This window comes from Wolffia australiana, chromosome 2, assembly GCF_029677425.1.
Source record: "Wolffia australiana isolate 7733 chromosome 2, ASM2967742v1".
In the NCBI taxonomy this organism is placed as follows: Eukaryota; Viridiplantae; Streptophyta; class Magnoliopsida; order Alismatales; family Araceae; genus Wolffia; species Wolffia australiana.
Genome location: NC_135836.1, coordinates 20,809,127 through 20,829,927, shown reverse-complemented (window position 1 = coordinate 20,829,927; position 20,801 = coordinate 20,809,127). Strand labels below are relative to the sequence as shown.

Here is a 20,801-nt window from a genome sequence, read left to right as displayed (position 1 = left end):
GGCTCCGCTGTGACTGCTGGAGTTGCCGAGACGAAGACGCTGTACTCCTCTCGATTTAGAAGTGCATCAGTGACAGTTGCTCTAATATCTGTGACAGTGCACTCGCCACTTGGTCTGGCTCTACTGGCTTTCCGTCGGCTTCCATCCGACGTTCCTCCATAGCGTTGATCGTCGGAAGAGGTCCAACGGATCAGAAGGAGGTCTATCAATTAAACCTGCTGATTGCGTGCGAGCTCGATAGTTGGAATATGACAACGATCCGAATTCCTGGCTGTCTTGGGCGAACCTCCTTTTGATTGTTCGTGTTAGGATCATGCTGCACGGTTGGCCAAGTTTGCCACATTACGGCCAAATTTGTTTCAGCTTCGATCGAGACATCCATCACTTGCTGAATACCCATAGGTCGATATTTTGGAATTTCTGCACGCAATTTCTGGCTTCAACCCATTCATGTATGCTGTTTCAGGACATCTTGATCTAACGGCGGAAGATAAGCCACTAGCAATTCAAACTCTGCTCTATAATCTGATACATTGCCGAGTTGTTGCAGGTTGAATAGCTTTTGTCGAAGAGTCTTGGACGAAAAACCATATCGGCGTTCAAATTGCCATTTGAAATCGACCAGTTTTCAAACCCAGGCTTGGGCAGATCCTTCTAAGTGTAGGGAAATGAGGTTGAGCTTCTCCAGATCTGTCAGTGTATGAACGAAGAAGAATCTCTCAACACAGTTGAGCCAACCCTGCGCTTGTTCTCCTGAAAATGTTGGTAGATCCCCCTTGCGGAATGGCGTCTTGACTTCCGCCGGATTTTCGCGAGCGATCGGGACGCGGCCATACCGCATGGCTCCCGCGTGACTGCTGGAGTTGCCGTAGACGAAGACGCTGTACTCCTCTCGATTTAGAAGTGCATCAGTGACAGTTGCTCTAATATCTGTGACAGTGCACTCGCCACTTGGTCTGGCTCTACTGGCTTTCCGTCGGCTTCCATCCGACGTTCCTCCATAGCGTTGATCGTCGGAAGAGGTCCAACGGATCAGAAGGAGGTCTATCAATTAAACCTGCTGATTGCGTGCGAGCTCGATAGTTGGAATATGACAACGATCCGAATTCCCTGGGCTGTCTTGGACGAACCTCCTTTTGATTGTTCGTGTTAGGATCATGCTGCACGGTTGGCCAAGTTTGCCACATTACGGCCAAATTTGTTTCAGCTTCGATCGAGACATCCATCACTTGCTGAATACCCATAGGTCGATATTTTGGAATTTCTGCACGAATTTCTGGCTTCAACCCATTCATGTATGCTGTTTCCAGGACATCTTGATCTAACGGCGGAAGATAAGCCACTAGCAATTCAAACTCTGCTCTATAATCTGATACATTGCCGAGTTGTTGCAGGTTGAATAGCTTTTGTCGAAGAGTCTTGGACGAAAAACCATATCGGCGTTCAAATTGCCATTTGAAATCGACCAGTTTTCAAACCCAGGCTTGGGCAGATCCTTCTAAGTGTAGGGAAATGAGGTTGAGCTTCTCCAGATCTGTCAGTGTATGAGCGAAGAAGAATCTCTCAACACAGTTGAGCCAACCCTGCGCTTGTTCTCCTGAAAATGTTGGTAGATCCCCTTGCGGAATGGCGTCTTGACTTCCGCGATTTTCGCGAGCGATCGGGACGCGGCCATACCGCATGGCTCCCGCTGTGACTGCTGGAGTTGCCGTGAAGCGAAGACGCTGTACTCCTCTCGATTTAGAAGTGCATCAGTGACAGTTGCTCTAATATCTGTGACAGTGCACTCGCCACTTGGTCTGGCTCTACTGGCTTTCCGTCGGCTTCCATCCGGCGTTCCTCCATAGCGTTGATCGTCGGAAGAGGTCCAACGGATCAGAAGGAGGTCTATCAATTAAACCTGCTGATTGCGTGCGAGCTCGATAGTTGGAATATGACAACGATCCGAATTCCCCTGGGGCTGTCTTGGGCGAACCTCCTTTTGATTGTTCGTGTTAGGATCATGCTGCACGGTTGGCCAAGTTTGCCACATTACGCCAAATTTGTTTCAGCCGATCGAGACATCCATCACTTGCTGAATACCCATAGGTCGATATTTTGGAATTTCTGCACGAATTTCTGGCTTCAACCCATTCATGTATGCTGTTTCCAGGACATCTTGATCTAACGGCGGAAGATAAGCCACTAGCAATTCAAACTCTGCTCTATAATCTGATACATTGCCGAGTTGTTGCAGGTTGAATAGCTTTGTCGAAGAGTCTTGGACGAAAAACCATATCGGCGTTCAAATTGCCATTTGAAATCGACCAGTTTTCAAACCCAGGCTTGGGCAGATCCTTCTAAGTGTAGGGAAATGAGGTTGAGCTTCTCCAGATCTGTCAGTGTATGAACGAAGAAGAATCTCTCAACACAGTTGAGCCAACCCTGCGCTTGTTCTCCTGAAAATGTTGGTAGATCCCCCTTGCGGAATGGCGTCTTGACTTCCGCCGGATTTTCGCGAGCGATCGGACGCCGCCATACCGCATGGCTCCGCTGTGACTGCTGGAGTTGCCGTAGACGAAGACGCTGTACTCCTCTCGATTTAGAAGTGCATCAGTGACAGTTGCTCTAATATCTGTGACAGTGCACTCGCCACTTGGTCTGGCTCTACTGGCTTTCCGTCGGCTTCCATCCGACGTTCCTCCATAGCGTTGATCGTCGGAAGAGGTCCAACGGATCAGAAGGAGGTCTATCAATTAAACCTGCTGATTGCGCGTGCGAGCTCGATAGTTGGAATATGACAACGATCCGGAATTCCCCTGGGGCTGTCTTGGACGAACCTCCTTTTGATTGTTCGTGTTAGGATCATGCTGCACGGTTGGCCAAGTTTGCCACATTACGGCCAAATTTGTTTCAGCTTCGATCGAGACATCCATCACTTGCTGAATACCCATAGGTCGATATTTTGGAATTTCTGCACAATTTCTGGCTTCAACCCATTCATGTATGCTGTTTCCAGGACATCTTGATCTAACGGCGGAAGATAAGCCACTAGCAATTCAAACTCTGCTCTATAATCTGATACATTGCCGAGTTGTTGCAGGTTGAATAGCTTTTGTCGAAGAGTCTTGGACGAAAAACCATATCGGCGTTCAAATTGCCATTTGAAATCGACCAGTTTTCAAACCCAGGCTTGGGCAGATCCTTCTAAGTGTAGGGAAATGAGGTTGAGCTTCTCCAGATCTGTCAGTGTATGAACGAAGAAGAATCTCTCAACACAGTTGAGCCAACCCTGCGCTTGTTCTCCTGAAAATGTTGGTAGATCCCCCTTGCGGAATGGCGTCTTGACTTCCGCCGGATTTTCGCGAGCGATCGACGCGGCCATACCGCATGGCTCCCGCTGTGACTGCTGGAGTTGCCGTAGACGAAGACGCTGTACTCCTCTCGATTTAGAAGTGCATCAGTGACAGTTGCTCTAATATCTGTGACAGTGCACTCGCCACTTGGTCTGGCTCTACTGGCTTTCCGTCGGCTTCCATCCGACGTTCCTCCATAGCGTTGATCGTCGGAAGAGGTCCAACGGATCAGAAGGAGGTCTATCAATTAAACCTGCTGATTGCGTGCGAGCTCGATAGTTGGAATATGACAACGATCCGGAATTCCCCTGGGGCTGTCTTGGACGAACCTCCTTTTGATTGTTCGTGTTAGGATCATGCTGCACGGTTGGCCAAGTTTGCCACATTACGGCCAAATTTGTTTCAGCTTCGATCGAGACATCCATCACTTGCTGAATACCCATAGGTCGATATTTTGGAATTTCTGCACGAATTTCTGGCTTCAACCCATTCATGTATGCTGTTTCCAGGACATCTTGATCTAACGGCGGAAGATAAGCCACTAGCAATTCAAACTCTGCTCTATAATCTGATACATTGCCGAGTTGTTGCAGGTTGAATAGCTTTTGTCGAAGAGTCTTGGACGAAAAACCATATCGGCGTTCAAATTGCCATTTGAAATCGACCAGTTTTCAAACCCAGGCTTGGGCAGATCCTTCTAAGTGTAGGGAAATGAGGTTGAGCTTCTCCAGATCTGTCAGTGTATGAGCGAAGAAGAATCTCTCAACACAGTTGAGCCAACCCTGCGCTTGTTCTCCTGAAAATGTTGGTAGATCCCCCTTGCGGAATGGCGTCTTGACTTCCGCGGATTTTCGCGGCGATCGACGCAGCCATACCGCATGGCTCCCGCTGTGACTGCTGGAGTTGCCGTAGACGAAGACGCTGTACTCCTCTCGATTTAGAAGTGCATCAGTGACAGTTGCTCTAATATCTGTGACAGTGCACTCGCCACTTGGTCTGGCTCTACTGGCTTTCCGTCGGCTTCCATCCGGCGTTCCTCCATAGCGTTGATCGTCGGAAGAGGTCCAACGGATCAGAAGGAGGTCTATCAATTAAACCTGCTGATTGCGTGCGAGCTCGATAGTTGGAATATGACAACGATCCGAATTCCTGGGGCTGTCTTGGACGAACCTCCTTTTGATTGTTCGTGTTAGGATCATGCTGCGGTTGGCCAAGTTTGCCACATTACGGCCAAATTTGTTTCAGCTTCGATCGAGACATCCATCACTTGCTGAATACCCATAGGTCGATATTTTGGAATTTCTGCACGAATTTCTGGCTTCAACCCATTCATGTATGCTGTTTCAGGACATCTTGATCTAACGGCGGAAGATAAGCCACTAGCAATTCAAACTCTGCTCTATAATCTGATACATTGCCGAGTTGTTGCAGGTTGAATAGCTTTTGTCGAAGAGTCTTGGACGAAAAACCATATCGGCGTTCAAATTGCCATTTGAAATCGACCAGTTTTCAAACCCAGGCTTGGGCAGATCCTTCTAAGTGTAGGGAAATGAGGTTGAGCTTCTCCAGATCTGTCAGTGTATGCGCGAAGAAGAATCTCTCAACACAGTTGAGCCAACCCTGCGCTTGTTCTCCTGAAAATGTTGGTAGATCCCCCTTGCGGAATGGCGTCTTGACTTCCGCGGATTTTCGCGAGCGATCGGGACGCGGCCATACCGCATGGCTCCCGCTGTGACTGCTGGAGTTGCCGTAGACGAAGACGCTGTACTCCTCTCGATTTAGAAGTGCATCAGTGACAGTTGCTCTAATATCTGTGACAGTGCACTCGCCACTTGGTCTGGCTCTACTGGCTTTCCGTCGGCTTCCATCCGACGTTCCTCCATAGCGTTGATCGTCGGAAGAGGTCCAACGGATCAGAAGGAGGTCTATCAATTAAACCTGCTGATTGCGTGCGAGCTCGATAGTTGGAATATGACAACGATCCGAATTCCCCTGGCTGTCTTGGACGAACCTCCTTTTGATTGTTCGTGTTAGGATCATGCTGCACGGTTGGCCAAGTTTGCCACATTACGGCCAAATTTGTTTCAGCTTCGATCGAGACATCCATCACTTGCTGAATACCCATAGGTCGATATTTTGGAATTTCTGCACGAATTTCTGGCTTCAACCCATTCATGTATGCTGTTTCCAGGACATCTTGATCTAACGGCGGAAGATAAGCCACTAGCAATTCAAACTCTGCTCTATAATCTGATACATTGCCGAGTTGTTGCAGGTTGAATAGCTTTGTCGAAGAGTCTTGACGAAAAACCATATCGGCGTTCAAATTGCCATTTGAAATCGACCAGTTTTCAAACCCAGGCTTGGGCAGATCCTTCTAAGTGTAGGGAAATGAGGTTGAGCTTCTCCAGATCTGTCAGTGTATGAACGAAGAAGAATCTCTCAACACAGTTGAGCCAACCCTGCGCTTGTTCTCCTGAAAATGTTGGTAGATCCCCCTTGCGGAATGGCGTCTTGACTTCACCGGATTTTCATGCGATCGGGACGCGCCATACCGCATGGCTCCCGCTGTGACTGCTGGAGTTGCCGTGAGACGAAGACGCTGTACTCCTCGATTTAGAAGTGCATCAGTGACAGTTGCTCTAATATCTGTGACAGTGCACTCGCCACTTGGTCTGGCTCTACTGGCTTTCCGTCGGCTTCCATCCGACGTTCCTCCATAGCGTTGATCGTCGGAAGAGGTCCAACGGATCAGAAGGAGGTCTATCAATTAAACCTGCTGATTGCGTGCGAGCTCGATAGTTGGAATATGACAACGATCCGGAATTCCCCTGGGGCTGTCTTGGGCGAACCTCCTTTGCTTGTTCGTGTTAGGATCATGCTGCACGGTTGGCCAAGTTTGCCACATTACGGCCAAATTTGTTTCAGCTTCGATCGAGACATCCATCACTTGCTGAATACCCATAGGTCGATATTTTGGAATTTCTGCACGAATTTCTGGCTTCAACCCATTCATGTATGCTGTTTCCAGGACATCTTGATCTAACGGAAGATAAGCCACTAGCAATTCAAACTCTGCTCTATAATCTGATACATTGCCGAGTTGTTGCAGGTTGAATAGCTTTTGTCGAAGAGTCTTGGACGAAAAACCATATCGGCGTTCAAATTGCCATTTGAAATCGACCAGTTTTCAAACCCAGGCTTGGGCAGATCCTTCTAAGTGTAGGGAAATGAGGTTGAGCTTCTCCAGATCTGTCAGTGTATGAACGAAGAAGAATCTCTCAACACAGTTGAGCCAACCCTGCGCTTGTTCTCCTGAAAATGTTGGTAGATCCTTGCGGAATGGCGTCTTGACTTCCGCCGGATTTTCGCGGCGATCGGACGCGGCCATACCGCATGGCTCCCGCTGTGACTGCTGGAGTTGCCGTAGACGAAGACGCTGTACTCCTCTCGATTTAGAAGTGCATCAGTGACAGTTGCTCTAATATCTGTGACAGTGCACTCGCCACTTGGTCTGGCTCTACTGGCTTTCCGTCGGCTTCCATCCGGCGTTCCTCCATAGCGTTGATCGTCGGAAGAGGTCCAACGGATCAGAAGGAGGTCTATCAATTAAACCTGCTGATTGCGCGAGCTCGATAGTTGGAATATGACAACGATCCGGAATTCCCCTGGGGCTGTCTTGGACGAACCTCCTTTTGATTGTTCGTGTTAGGATCATGCTGCACGGTTGGCCAAGTTTGCCACATTACGCCAAATTTGTTTCAGCCGATCGAGACATCCATCACTTGCTGAATACCCATAGGTCGATATTTTGGAATTTCTGCACGAATTTCTGGCTTCAACCCATTCATGTATGCTGTTTCCAGGACATCTTGATCTAACGGCGGAAGATAAGCCACTAGCAATTCAAACTCTGCTCTATAATCTGATACATTGCCGAGTTGTTGCAGGTTGAATAGCTTTTGTCGAAGAGTCTTGGACGAAAAACCATATCGGCGTTCAAATTGCCATTTGAAATCGACCAGTTTTCAAACCCAGGCTTGGGCAGATCCTTCTAAGTGTAGGGAAATGAGGTTGAGCTTCTCCAGATCTGTCAGTGTATGAACGAAGAAGAATCTCTCAACACAGTTGAGCCAACCCTGCGCTTGTTCTCCTGAAAATGTTGGTAGATCCCCCTTGCGGAATGGCGTCTTGACTTCCGCCGGATTTTCGCGAGCGATCGGGACGCGGCCATACCGCATGGCTCCCGCTGTGACTGCTGGAGTTGCCGTAGACGAAGACGCTGTACTCCTCTCGATTTAGAAGTGCATCAGTGACAGTTGCTCTAATATCTGTGACAGTGCACTCGCCACTTGGTCTGGCTCTACTGGCTTTCCGTCGGCTTCCATCCGACGTTCCTCCATAGCGTTGATCGTCGGAAGAGGTCCAACGGATCAGAAGGAGGTCTATCAATTAAACCTGCTGATTGCGTGCGAGCTCGATAGTTGGAATATGACAACGATCCGGAATTCCTGGGCTGTCTTGGGCGAACCTCCTTTGATTGTTCGTGTTAGGATCATGCTGCACGGTTGGCCAAGTTTGCCACATTACGGCCAAATTTGTTTCAGCTTCGATCGAGACATCCATCACTTGCTGAATACCCATAGGTCGATATTTTGGAATTTCTGCAATTTCTGGCTTCAACCCATTCATGTATGCTGTTTCCAGGACATCTTGATCTAACGGCGGAAGATAAGCCACTAGCAATTCAAACTCTGCTCTATAATCTGATACATTGCCGAGTTGTTGCAGGTTGAATAGCTTTTGTCGAAGAGTCTTGGACGAAAAACCATATCGGCGTTCAAATTGCCATTTGAAATCGACCAGTTTTCAAACCCAGGCTTGGGCAGATCCTTCTAAGTGTAGGGAAATGAGGTTGAGCTTCTCCAGATCTGTCAGTGTATGAACGAAGAAGAATCTCTCAACACAGTTGAGCCAACCCTGCGCTTGTTCTCCTGAAAATGTTGGTAGATCCTTGCGGAATGGCGTCTTGACTTCCGCCGGATTTTCGCGAGCGATCGGGACGCGGCCATACCGCATGGCTCCCGCTGTGACTGCTGGAGTTGCCGTAGACGAAGACGCTGTACTCCTCTCGATTTAGAAGTGCATCAGTGACAGTTGCTCTAATATCTGTGACAGTGCACTCGCCACTTGGTCTGGCTCTACTGGCTTTCCGTCGGCTTCCATCCGACGTTCCTCCATAGCGTTGATCGTCGGAAGAGGTCCAACGGAGCAGAAGGAGGTCTATCAATTAAACCTGCTGATTGCGTGCGAGCGCGATAGTTGGAAGATGACAACGATCCGGAATTCCCCTGGCTGTCTTGGGCGAACCTCCTTTTGATTGTTCGTGTTAGGATCATGCTGCACGGTTGGCCAAGTTTGCCACATTACGCCAAATTTGTTTCAGCGTCGATCGAGACATCCATCACCTGCTGAATACCCATAGGTCGATATTCTGGAATTTCTGCACGAATTTCTGGCTTCAACCCATTCATGTATGCTGTTTCCAGGACATCTTGATCTAACGGCGAAGATAAGCCACTAGCAATTCAAACTCTGCTCTATAATCTGATACATTGCCGAGTTGTTGCAGGTTGAATAGCTTTTGTCGAAGAGTCTTGGACGAAAAACCATATCGGCGTTCAAATTGCCATTTGAAATCGACCAGTTTTCAAACCCAGGCTTGGGCAGATCCTTCTAAGTGTAGGGAAATGAGGTTGAGCTTCTCCAGATCTGTCAGTGTATGAACGAAGAAGAATCTCTCAACACAGTTGAGCCAACCCTGCGCTTGTTCTCCTGAAAATGTTGGTAGATCCCCCTTGCGGAATGGCGTCTTGACTTCCGCCGGATTTTCGCGAGCGATCGGGACGCGGCCATACCGCATGGCTCCCGCTGTGACTGCTGGAGTTGCCGTAGACGAAGACGCTGTACTCCTCTCGATTTAGAAGTGCATCAGTGACAGTTGCTCTAATATCTGTGACAGTGCACTCGCCACTTGGTCTGGCTCTACTGGCTTTCCGTCGGCTTCCATCCGACGTTCCTCCATAGCGTTGATCGTCGGAAGAGGTCCAACGGATCAGAAGGAGGTCTATCAATTAAACCTGCTGATTGCGTGCGAGCTCGATAGTTGGAATATGACAACGATCCGGAATTCCCCTGGGGCTGTCTTGGACGAACCTCCTTTTGATTGTTCGTGTTAGGATCATGCTGCACGGTTGGCCAAGTTTGCCACATTACGGCCAAATTTGTTTCAGCTTCGATCGAGACATCCATCACTTGCTGAATACCCATAGGTCGATATTTTGGAATTTCTGCACGAATTTCTGGCTTCAACCCATTCATGTATGCTGTTTCCAGGACATCTTGATCTAACGGCGGAAGATAAGCCACTAGCAATTCAAACTCTGCTCTATAATCTGATACATTGCCGAGTTGTTGCAGGTTGAATAGCTTTTGTCGAAGAGTCTTGGACGAAAAACCATATCGGCGTTCAAATTGCCATTTGAAATCGACCAGTTTTCAAACCCAGGCTTGGGCAGATCCTTCTAAGTGTAGGAAATGAGGTTGAGCTTCTCCAGATCTGTCAGTGTATGAACGAAGAAGAATCTCTCAACACAGTTGAGCCAACCCTGCGCTTGTTCTCCTGAAAATGTTGGTAGATCCCCCTTGCGGAATGGCGTCTTGACTTCCGCCGGATTTTCGCGAGCGATCGGGACGCGGCCATACCGCATGGCTCCCGCTGTGACTGCTGGAGTTGCCGTAGACGAAGACGCTGTACTCCTCTCGATTTAGAAGTGCATCAGTGACAGTTGCTCTAATATCTGTGACAGTGCACTCGCCACTTGGTCTGGCTCTACTGGCTTTCCGTCGGCTTCCATCCGACGCGTTCCTCCATAGCGTTGATCGTCGGAAGAGGTCCAACGGATCAGAAGGAGGTCTATCAATTAAACCTGCTGATTGCGTGCGAGCTCGATAGTTGGAATATGACAACGATCCGAATTCCCTGGGGCTGTCTTGGGCGAACCTCCTTTTGATTGTTCGTGTTAGGATCATGCTGCACGGTTGGCCAAGTTTGCCACATTACGGCCAAATTTGTTTCAGCTTGATCGAGACATCCATCACTTGCTGAATACCCATAGGTCGATATTTTGGAATTTCTGCACAATTTCTGGCTTCAACCCATTCATGTATGCTGTTTCCAGGACATCTTGATCTAACGGCGGAAGATAAGCCACTAGCAATTCAAACTCTGCTCTATAATCTGATACATTGCCGAGTTGTTGCAGGTTGAATAGCTTTGTCGAAGAGTCTTGGACGAAAAACCATATCGGCGTTCAAATTGCCATTTGAAATCGACCAGTTTTCAAACCCAGGCTTGGGCAGATCCTTCTAAGTGTAGGGAAATGAGGTTGAGCTTCTCCAGATCTGTCAGTGTATGAACGAAGAAGAATCTCTCAACACAGTTGAGCCAACCCTGCGCTTGTTCTCCTGAAAATGTTGGTAGATCCCCCTTGCGGAATGGCGTCTTGACTTCCGCCGGATTTTCGCGAGCGATCGGGACGCCGCCATACCGCATGGCTCCCGCTGTGACTGCTGGAGTTGCCGTAGACGAAGACGCTGTACTCCTCTCGATTTAGAAGTGCATCAGTGACAGTTGCTCTAATATCTGTGACAGTGCACTCGCCACTTGGTCTGGCTCTACTGGCTTTCCGTCGGCTTCCATCCGACGTTCCTCCATAGCGTTGATCGTCGGAAGAGGTCCAACGGATCAGAAGGAGGTCTATCAATTAAACCTGCTGATTGCGTGCGAGCTCGATAGTTGGAATATGACAACGATCCGAATTCCCCTGGGCTGTCTTGGACGAACCTCCTTTTGATTGTTCGTGTTAGGATCATGCTGCACGGTTGGCCAAGTTTGCCACATTACGCCAAATTTGTTTCAGCTTCGATCGAGACATCCATCACTTGCTGAATACCCATAGGTCGATATTTTGGAATTTCTGCACGAATTTCTGGCTTCAACCCATTCATGTATGCTGTTTCCAGGACATCTTGATCTAACGGCGGAAGATAAGCCACTAGCAATTCAAACTCTGCTCTATAATCTGATACATTGCCGAGTTGTTGCAGGTTGAATAGCTTTTGTCGAAGAGTCTTGGAAAAACCATATCGGCGTTCAAATTGCCATTTGAAATCGACCAGTTTTCAAACCCAGGCTTGGGCAGATCCTTCGAATTGTAGGGAAAGTAGGTTTAGCTTCTCCAGATCTGTCAGTGTATGAACTAAGAAGAATCTCTCAAAACAGGGGAGCCAACCTGCGCTTGTTCTCCTGAAAATGTTGGTAGATCCCCCTTGCGGAATGGCGTCTTGACTTCCGCCGGATTTTCGCGAGCGATCGGGACGCGGCCATACCGCATGGCTCCCGCTGTGACTGCTGGAGTTGCCGTAGACGAAGACGCTGTACTCTCTCGATTTAGAAGTGCATCAGTGACAGTTGCTCTAATATCTGTGACAGTGCACTCGCCACTTGGTCTGGCTCTACTGGCTTTCCGTCGGCTTCCATCCGACGTTCCTCCATAGCGTTGATCGTCGGAAGAGGTCCAACGGATCAGAAGGAGGTCTATCAATTAAACCTGCTGATTGCGTGCGAGCTCGATAGTTGGAATATGACAACGATCCGGAATTCCTGGGGCTGTCTTGGACGAACCTCCTTTTGATTGTTCGTGTTAGGATCATGCTGCACGGTTGGCCAAGTTTGCCACATTACGCCAAATTTGTTTCAGCTTCGATCGAGACATCCATCACTTGCTGAATACCCATAGGTCGATATTTTGGAATTTCTGCACGAATTTCTGGCTTCAACCCATTCATGTATGCTGTTTCCAGGACATCTTGATCTAACGGCGGAAGATAAGCCACTAGCAATTCAAACTCTGCTCTATAATCTGATACATTGCCGAGTTGTTGCAGGTTGAATAGCTTTTGTCGAAGAGTCTTGGACGAAAAACCATATCGGCGTTCAAATTGCCATTTGAAATCGACCAGTTTTCAAACCCAGGCTTGGGCAGATCCTTCTAAGTGTAGGGAAATGAGGTTGAGCTTCTCCAGATCTGTCAGTGTATGAACGAAGAAGAATCTCTCAACACAGTTGAGCCAACCCTGCGCTTGTTCTCCTGAAAATGTTGGTAGATCCCCCTTGCGGAATGGCGTCTTGACTTCCGCCGGATTTTCGCGAAGCGATCGGACGCGCCATACCGCATGGCTCCCGCTGTGACTGCTGGAGTTGCCGTAGACGAAGACGCTGTACTCCTCTCGATTTAGAAGTGCATCAGTGACAGTTGCTCTAATATCTGTGACAGTGCACTCGCCACTTGGTCTGGCTCTACTGGCTTTCCGTCGGCTTCCATCCGACGTTCCTCCATAGCGTTGATCGCCGGAAGAGGTCCAACGGATCAGAAGGAGGTCTATCAATTAAACCTGCTGATTGCGTGCGAGCTCGATAGTTGGAATATGACAACGATCCGAATTCTGGGGCTGTCTTGGACGAACCTCCTTTTGATTGTTCGTGTTAGGATCATGCTGCACGGTTGGCCAAGTTTGCCACATTACGCCAAATTTGTTTCAGCTTCGATCGAGACATCCATCACTTGCTGAATACCCATAGGTCGATATTTTGGAATTTCTGCACGAATTTCTGGCTTCAACCCATTCATGTATGCTGTTTCCAGGACATCTTGATCTAACGGCGGAAGATAAGCCACTAGCAATTCAAACTCTGCTCTATAATCTGATACATTGCCGAGTTGTTGCAGGTTGAATAGCTTTTGTCGAAGAGTCTTGGACGAAAAACCATATCGGCGTTCAAATTGCCATTTGAAATCGACCAGTTTTCAAACCCAGGCTTGGGCAGATCCTTCTAAGTGTAGGGAAATGAGGTTGAGCTTCTCCAGATCTGTCAGTGTATGAACGAAGAAGAATCTCTCAACACAGTTGAGCCAACCCTGCGCTTGTTCTCCTGAAAATGTTGGTAGATCCCCTTGCGGAATGGCGTCTTGACTTCCGCGGATTTTCGCGAGCGATCGGGACGCGGCCATACCGCATGGCTCCCGCTGTGACTGCTGGAGTTGCCGTAGACGAAGACGCTGTACTCCTCTCGATTTAGAAGTGCATCAGTGACAGTTGCTCTAATATCTGTGACAGTGCACTCGCCACTTGGTCTGGCTCTACTGGCTTTCCGTCGGCTTCCATCCGACGTTCCTCCATAGCGTTGATCGTCGGAAGAGGTCCAACGGATCAGAAGGAGGTCTATCAATTAAACCTGCTGATTGCGTGCGAGCTCGATAGTTGGAATATGACAACGATCCGGAATTCCCCTGGGGCTGTCTTGGACGAACCTCCTTTTGATTGTTCGTGTTAGGATCATGCTGCACGGTTGGCCAAGTTTGCCACATTACGGCCAAATTTGTTTCAGCTTCGATCGAGACATCCATCACTTGCTGAATACCCATAGGTCGATATTTTGGAATTTCTGCACGAATTTCTGGCTTCAACCCATTCATGTATGCTGTTTCCAGGACATCTTGATCTAACGGCGGAAGATAAGCCACTAGCAATTCAAACTCTGCTCTATAATCTGATACATTGCCGAGTTGTTGCAGGTTGAATAGCTTTTGTCGAAGAGTCTTGGACGAAAAACCATATCGGCGTTCAAATTGCCATTTGAAATCGACCAGTTTTCAAACCCAGGCTTGGGCAGATCCTTCTAAGTGTAGGGAAATGAGGTTGAGCTTCTCCAGATCTGTCAGTGTATGAACGAAGAAGAATCTCTCAACACAGTTGAGCCAACCCTGCGCTTGTTCTCCTGAAAATGTTGGTAGATCCCCCTTGCGGAATGGCGTCTTGACTTCCGCCGGATTTTCGCGAGCGATCGGGACGCGGCCATACCGCATGGCTCCCGCTGTGACTGCTGGAGTTGCCGTAGACGAAGACGCTGTACTCCTCTCGATTTAGAAGTGCATCAGTGACAGTTGCTCTAATATCTGTGACAGTGCACTCGCCACTTGGTCTGGCTCTACTGGCTTTCCGTCGGCTTCCATCCGACGTTCCTCCATAGCGTTGATCGTCTGCGAGCTCTGATAACAGTTGATATACTGGTAAGGAGGCCCTCGCTTCCTTGTATATCGAATCACCCACAGAAGAAACGTCACTTCGATTTAGAAGAAAAATAGAGGAAGACACAATGTCTGTTGCGATGGCTAGAAGGGGAAAAAAAAGGGAAGATAGATCTAAGAGAGACTCCAGGGAGTTCTCCCACCACTGGCCGTCGGGAACGCCCTTCCGACTGCTCCAGCTCCTCGTCCGCTCAGGGTCTAGAGATGACTTTGGTGTCCCCCTCGTTTCCCCCTTGCTCGTTATTTAACGTCGCTGTCTGATGCTTCAGCTTTTGTCGAGTGTAACCATTCCCGCCTTTCTGAACCGCTTCCTCTGGTATGCTTTGCTAAAATACTTATCATAAACACTATAATCTTGTTCAGCCAGGCACAATCTTTATGTGCTGTCAAAAACATTACTTGCACCGGATGTTGTCTACTACTTTTTCTCTTTTGTATTATACTAGTTTCTTTGAAATATTAAAAGAGAAGCGCATTACTGGTTGAATACTGTTTCTCACAGAAAAGTTTGCAAGATTCTAGAATTAAGCTTGGATGCAATTTCTTTTTTGCAGGAATTAGGGTCCGGTACGAACACAAACAGGTACCACAAATTTAAATGCAATCTTTATGTGTTTGATCTCATCTTCCAATGTCACCAGTGGATTAGGACTTTTTGTAAGGGTGTGATATCAGATAAAGATAAAACTGCGAGAAGAGGAACTTGCTGTGGTTGGAGTCTATTTTTTTCTGCTATGGTTATGGAGATACTCTATTGAATTCTAGAAAACTTTGTCAACAGCTGAAAGGACAATGAAGAAAAATCTCACGGAGAAATCCCGAAAGATTGCATTGGACCTGTTGAGTAAATCTCTTTTTTATTTAGAAAGGGTACTGAAGAGTGCAAATGAGAGTGCAGCCTTGTAAGATTTATTTTCTACAACGGAGAGATATAATAACATAATACTCTTCTAGACCATGGATTTATTCAGGGCTTAAAGTTAATCTCAAGTTTATTTGTAATGATACCAGTCAACTACTGCAGATGCACCTTATTATTACAGGATCAGCTAAACCTTGTTAACCTTGATAAAGTAACAAGTTTTGCATCCATGTTCTCCCCTTGGAAGCCGATTCCCTTGATTTATGTACAAATGCGTAAGTTCTCTCTCATGTCTCTACCCAAAGTCCTGGTGATCCTTATGCCATGTACTCTGAAGTATGAGCTATGAACTTAAAGCCTGTCAGACATATATTCTTTTTATTTCTATCCAAACCTTATCAGGAATTCCCCCTTTATATAAGGTACACTTATTTCGTTTAGAAACAAGGAAAAAAAAGCGCATGAATTTCTTTCCAGGGAAGATGGGCTTCCGCCCGAAAACTTCCTCGTCGTGTTCTATACACCCTCCCTATTATAGCACTGAACCTACGTGGTTGTGATTTATGTATGCAAATCTCTTGCTGGGTAATTTTGTTGCAAGATCGTCCCTTAATTATTACTAAAAGCATTTTGCCTCAGCTGACTATGAACGAAAATTGATTCACTAATGGTACTTTCAGACTGAATTGTCCCTGTTCATGTACAAAAGATGCACAATTCAAGTCAACATCAAGTGTACCAGTAACCCAGTGAATATGAGATTTCAATGTGGAGACACCTCGTGGAGATGCCAAAAGAATCCTGTCAGGCCTGTTTTTGGTCCTAGCATGCAGAGTGTTTCTTATGGGATTTGAACCTGCCACCTGGGTCTGATACCATGTTAGATTTAAGAGCTTACCAATTGTGCTAAAGGCTATAGCTAATAGCTAGGGCGCTACTTTTCATCTTTGAGCAGGATGTTGTATTTCAACGCTTACCTTTAAAGATCAAGCCAAAAATGTTCCCAAATTTGCAACCCTGAACTACAATTATCTTGTGTTAGGAACCCGATGTAACAGATAAAATTTAATTAAATCTGGACCAATGTCATGTCAGTCAAAGAAATTATTTTGATAATTTAATCCACTTTATGCATAAACCACAAATTCTTGGATTTTTCAATGTTTGAATTTTGTTTTGTGTTGGATGCCCCAAAACCCCTTATGGTTTTATTTAAATATGATCCTGGTGATTTAATTTGTTGGCCATTGGTGAACTCTATTGTTGTTTTCGCTAGAATCTCAGCATCGGCTAGTTGCAGAGTGACAATGAGAAAGAAAAAGTCTTTTAAGGGAATCAACAAGTACAAAGAGAATAATCATTTTCTATTCCATTCGAGTGATGTATATGTACAGAGATGGAATTACAATGGCTAGTTTTAGGTTACTAAGCATATCACATGACTAGAATGCCCTGCAAGCTAGGGAGTGGATATTATCCTTTCCCAGCTTGGAGCGAAGATAATCATGTTGGAGTTTGGTTAAGCCCTTCGTCAGAAAATCCTCTAGTTGATGCTTGGTAGAAACAAATTGAATTTGAAGAGACTGCTGCTCCACATGTTGCTTGGTGAACTGATGCGGATACCCATTTGCTTTGTCCGTTCATGTTGAACAGGATCATGTGCAAGGCTAATAACGGACTTATTGTTACAGATGTAGCTTCCATTTGTGGAGAAGATTCTGAACCCAAAGTATCTCACAGATGCCTTTGACTAAGGCACAAAATACTGCTTCAGTGATCAAGAGTGATATGGCTTTTTGCTTCTTGCTGCATCAAGTGACTAAATTTCCGCACACGAAAGAGCAATACCTAGTAATATATTTCTGACCTGTGAACAAGTAAAGTTAGTGTCAGTATAGACTTCAAGAAGGTGAGGCTTACCTCTTTGGAAGGTCAGCCCAAGACCTTATGGGCGAGCGCGTCTGTGGAAACCTTGCGCCCCCTAAATACCACCTCATTACAGTGTAGCCATATTGCTCAGAGCACTGTCATTGCTCGGCCCCCCTCTTCCCTCTTCCTAGGGACGCCTCTTCCTATAAACTCCGAGAAGACCTCCTTTGATGTTGAATTCACTGCCAGTGTGCTTGGTTGGTCCCCGCCTCTACACATTGCATTTCCTCCTCTTGTGAAAGGCCGATATTTACAAATGTTGACTTAGCCTGATTGATCTGTAAGCTAGAGAAGTCTGCAAATAAGTTGAGTAAGGTGGACAAGTTTTTGGCCTCCTCCATAGAGCCCCTTCGTTAAAATGATGGGGTCGTTCACGTACTGTAGTAGCAAAACACCCTTGAGATAGCTTGTTGTATGGTATTCCTTGGAGAGACGGTGGGAACATGCTAGATTGGTGCATCTAGCGACTACATCTACCTCTGGGACAAATAGTAGAGGGACGAGCGTGCATCATTGTCTCACCCCCTTTTGCAGTTGTAATGTATCTCTTCACATGGTGATCCATTTCCTCGGGAAACCCCTCCTCTTCACTGATGCATGCGGGAAGCCCCAGTCTAGTGAGTCGTATGCCTTGGCAAAGTCGACCTTCCACGTGAAATCCCTTGTACCGTGCCTTTTCCGTGAAGCTAAGATCTCACCCACCGCAATTGCGTTATTGACCAATACACGACCTGGTATAAATGCTGATTGAGAGAGTCAAACGAGCTCCTGGAGCGCCTCTCTCAACATGTTCACCAAGACCTTAGCAGTAATTAGGTAAATGGAGTTGGATAGCGAAATCAGTCTGGAATCTTAGATTCTTTCAGCAACTTGTGGCTTCCGTAGGAGAAACAGGTATGCCATGTTAGTTCTCTTCATACTGCCGGTACCTTGGCAAAATTCTTCAGGCATGGTCATCACGTTTGGCCTCACCAATTTCCAAAACTCTTTGTAGAGGACCACCGGCAGACGATCCGGGCCAGGCATCCCTTCACTGTTGAGTCCTTAAGTTGCCTCCTTGACCTCTTCCTCTGAAAAAGGATGTGTCAACTCTGCTTTGTGAACTGGATCCAATGTTCATGCATCCATACAACACGACATCCAGCTGTCACGTTGTAACTTCTTGTAAAAGGAGTGGAAGTGTTCTGCAACATCATGACCCACAGAGTGTTCCTGGCCTTGCACCTTCAGTTTCTGAATGTTGTTGATCCGTCGCCTCCGGTTTGCTACTAGATGGAAGAATCTCGTGTTTGCATCCTTTGATTGTTGCCATAGCTCTTTGGACCTTTGTCTTGCGTCCATCTTGAACTTCTCGTCTTCCTGTGTGATCACACTCCTCCACTTCCGTCATTCCTTTGCTTCCTCTTCTTTTAAGTCCCAAGTATCCTCCAGGTCATCTAGTTCTTTGATTCTGTTCAAGGCCTCTCTTTTGGTCTGCTTTCTGTTCTCACGTATGTGCTTGCAGACCTCCATGGGGTAATAGCCTGTAAATTCTGGAGGCTAGTGTTTCTCTCTTAGATCTAAATCCGGCTTGTGCTGTCCACTTACTCTGTACCTCGTCCTTGAAGCCAGCCTCCTATAGCTACAACCTGTCTAGCTTGAAATAGGTGGCCTTCTGACCTACTCGTTTCCAGCCCGTAAAATTCAGGTATGGTCTTATAGTGGGTGTGGGAGTGATCTCACTTTCGCTAAAGGGAACCACTATGCCTGCTCTACTGAACACAGAAATCGGTCTAATCTCGACATTTTGTTGTGGCCAATTGTGCTTTACCACTTTAAATGCAGTTAGTGGGCCCCATTTCATGCAGTGATGACTCCGAAATGAAAGCCCAAAAATCTCTCAAGTCGGCATCTCGTCCTCCAACATCATTCTGTCAGACCCTTGCTTCTAATATCACATTAAAGTCACCTCCTATCAGTATCAATCACCCTTCCAATGTGCCCACTAGATCAGATAACACTTTCCATAATTGACCAAGAACATTAACTGTATAAGAAATATCTGGCCTAGTGTGAGTTAAATTTATTAGTTTTCTCCACAAGTCACTGATAAGCAAGAATGTCAGCACCAGGTTCGTCAGCAACTTGAGTGAGTTTTAGATTGACCTCCATAAGGGTCGACACAGATCAACATTGAAGATGACCAGTTTCATTCATAAGATCATAAATGTACTTTTGTTGGGATAGAGTGATGCAGTGAGGAGTATAGGCCCACGTATAGGATCTACGTAGACAATTAGAAGAATAATCTTGCCCAAATATTTATGTAGTATATGATCACCGTCACTTCTATCTTTATTTTGAAGAAAGATGGGGGAAATCACAATCACAATCACACTGCGCATAGTTAAGGTCTATCATGGACTTAGTGAATTTTGCAAACCAGGGATCTGGAGATTGTTTCAATTCATAAAGTGGCTTGTGTAGGCAACAGATTTGTACAAACGATTGGTCATACCTGGAGGCAGTTTCATATAGAGTTCTTTGTGAAGTTCACCATGTAGAAATGCATTTTTTACAGCATATTGGGTCAGTTCCCAATGGTGCCAGGCGGCTAAGGAGATAAATATACAGGTAGTATTCATTTTAGCCACATGGGCAAAGGTTTCTTTGTAGTTGATACCATATTGTTGAGTGTATCTCTGGGCAAAGAGGCGTGCTTACTTCCATTCTAGTTGACCATCTGCTCTGTATTTCTCAGTGTCGACTCATCTACAGCTTAAAGCATGTTCTCCTGCTTGTAAGGAGTGAGTTCCCAAGTTTGATTTGAAAGTAGAGCCTCCATTTCAGAGTCCATAGCAGTTTGCCATTGAGAGAATAATCACTTGTTGTAGATCCAAAGGAAATGCTTTATGAGCTGATGGCAGAGCTGATGACACTTGTTCTGGTAAGTGAGAATATAACTCAAAGGAAAAGGAGTGATGACAGAGCTGGGTACTATCCTGAATTGGCATAATTGTGTTGAGGCAGCGGCTGGTCCGTTTGATGAAGAGGCAGGGTCTTCGAAACTCTGCAGGGATCCATGGAAGTGCATTTAATCATCTGGATGGTGTTCCCCGCGTAAGTTGGGAATACACACAGCTTAGAGTTGTGGCGTATGATCCACTCATATAGGATCTCCAAGGTTTCCAGTCACAGGACCAACATCCTTGTGTGGTAGTCCGGAAGTCATCTTTGGAACAGAATTCTTCTGTTTGTCATTCAGTTGGTGTAAGGGGGATAAATAAGTAGGTACGAGCGACAATGGCTTGGATAGGTGCTGTTGTCGTCAGGCCGAGCTTGTTGGGAATAATACCATTTATGTTCATTAAATGTAACACCTTTAGATATAGATGTGTGTCTTGTACAGGAGTGGTAGCGCTTATGTCCTTTTTGAGTACTTGAGTATCCAACAAACACACAAGTGATGGCCTGTGGGGCTAACTT

General features: G+C 46.6%; 1 protein-coding gene across 2 annotated transcripts in view; it reads left to right on the top strand.

The window, feature by feature from the left end:
- The window catches only part of LOC144700041 (coiled-coil protein), an 83,872-nt gene that overhangs the window by 53,853 nt on the left and 9,218 nt on the right, over positions 1-20,801 (top strand). For both annotated transcript variants that reach the window (XM_078571418.1, XM_078571419.1), the window contains one exon: positions 15,100-15,128. In XM_078571418.1, the coding sequence (XP_078427544.1) occupies positions 15,100-15,128 (29 nt within the window). The remainder of the gene's footprint in view (positions 1-15,099; positions 15,129-20,801) is intronic.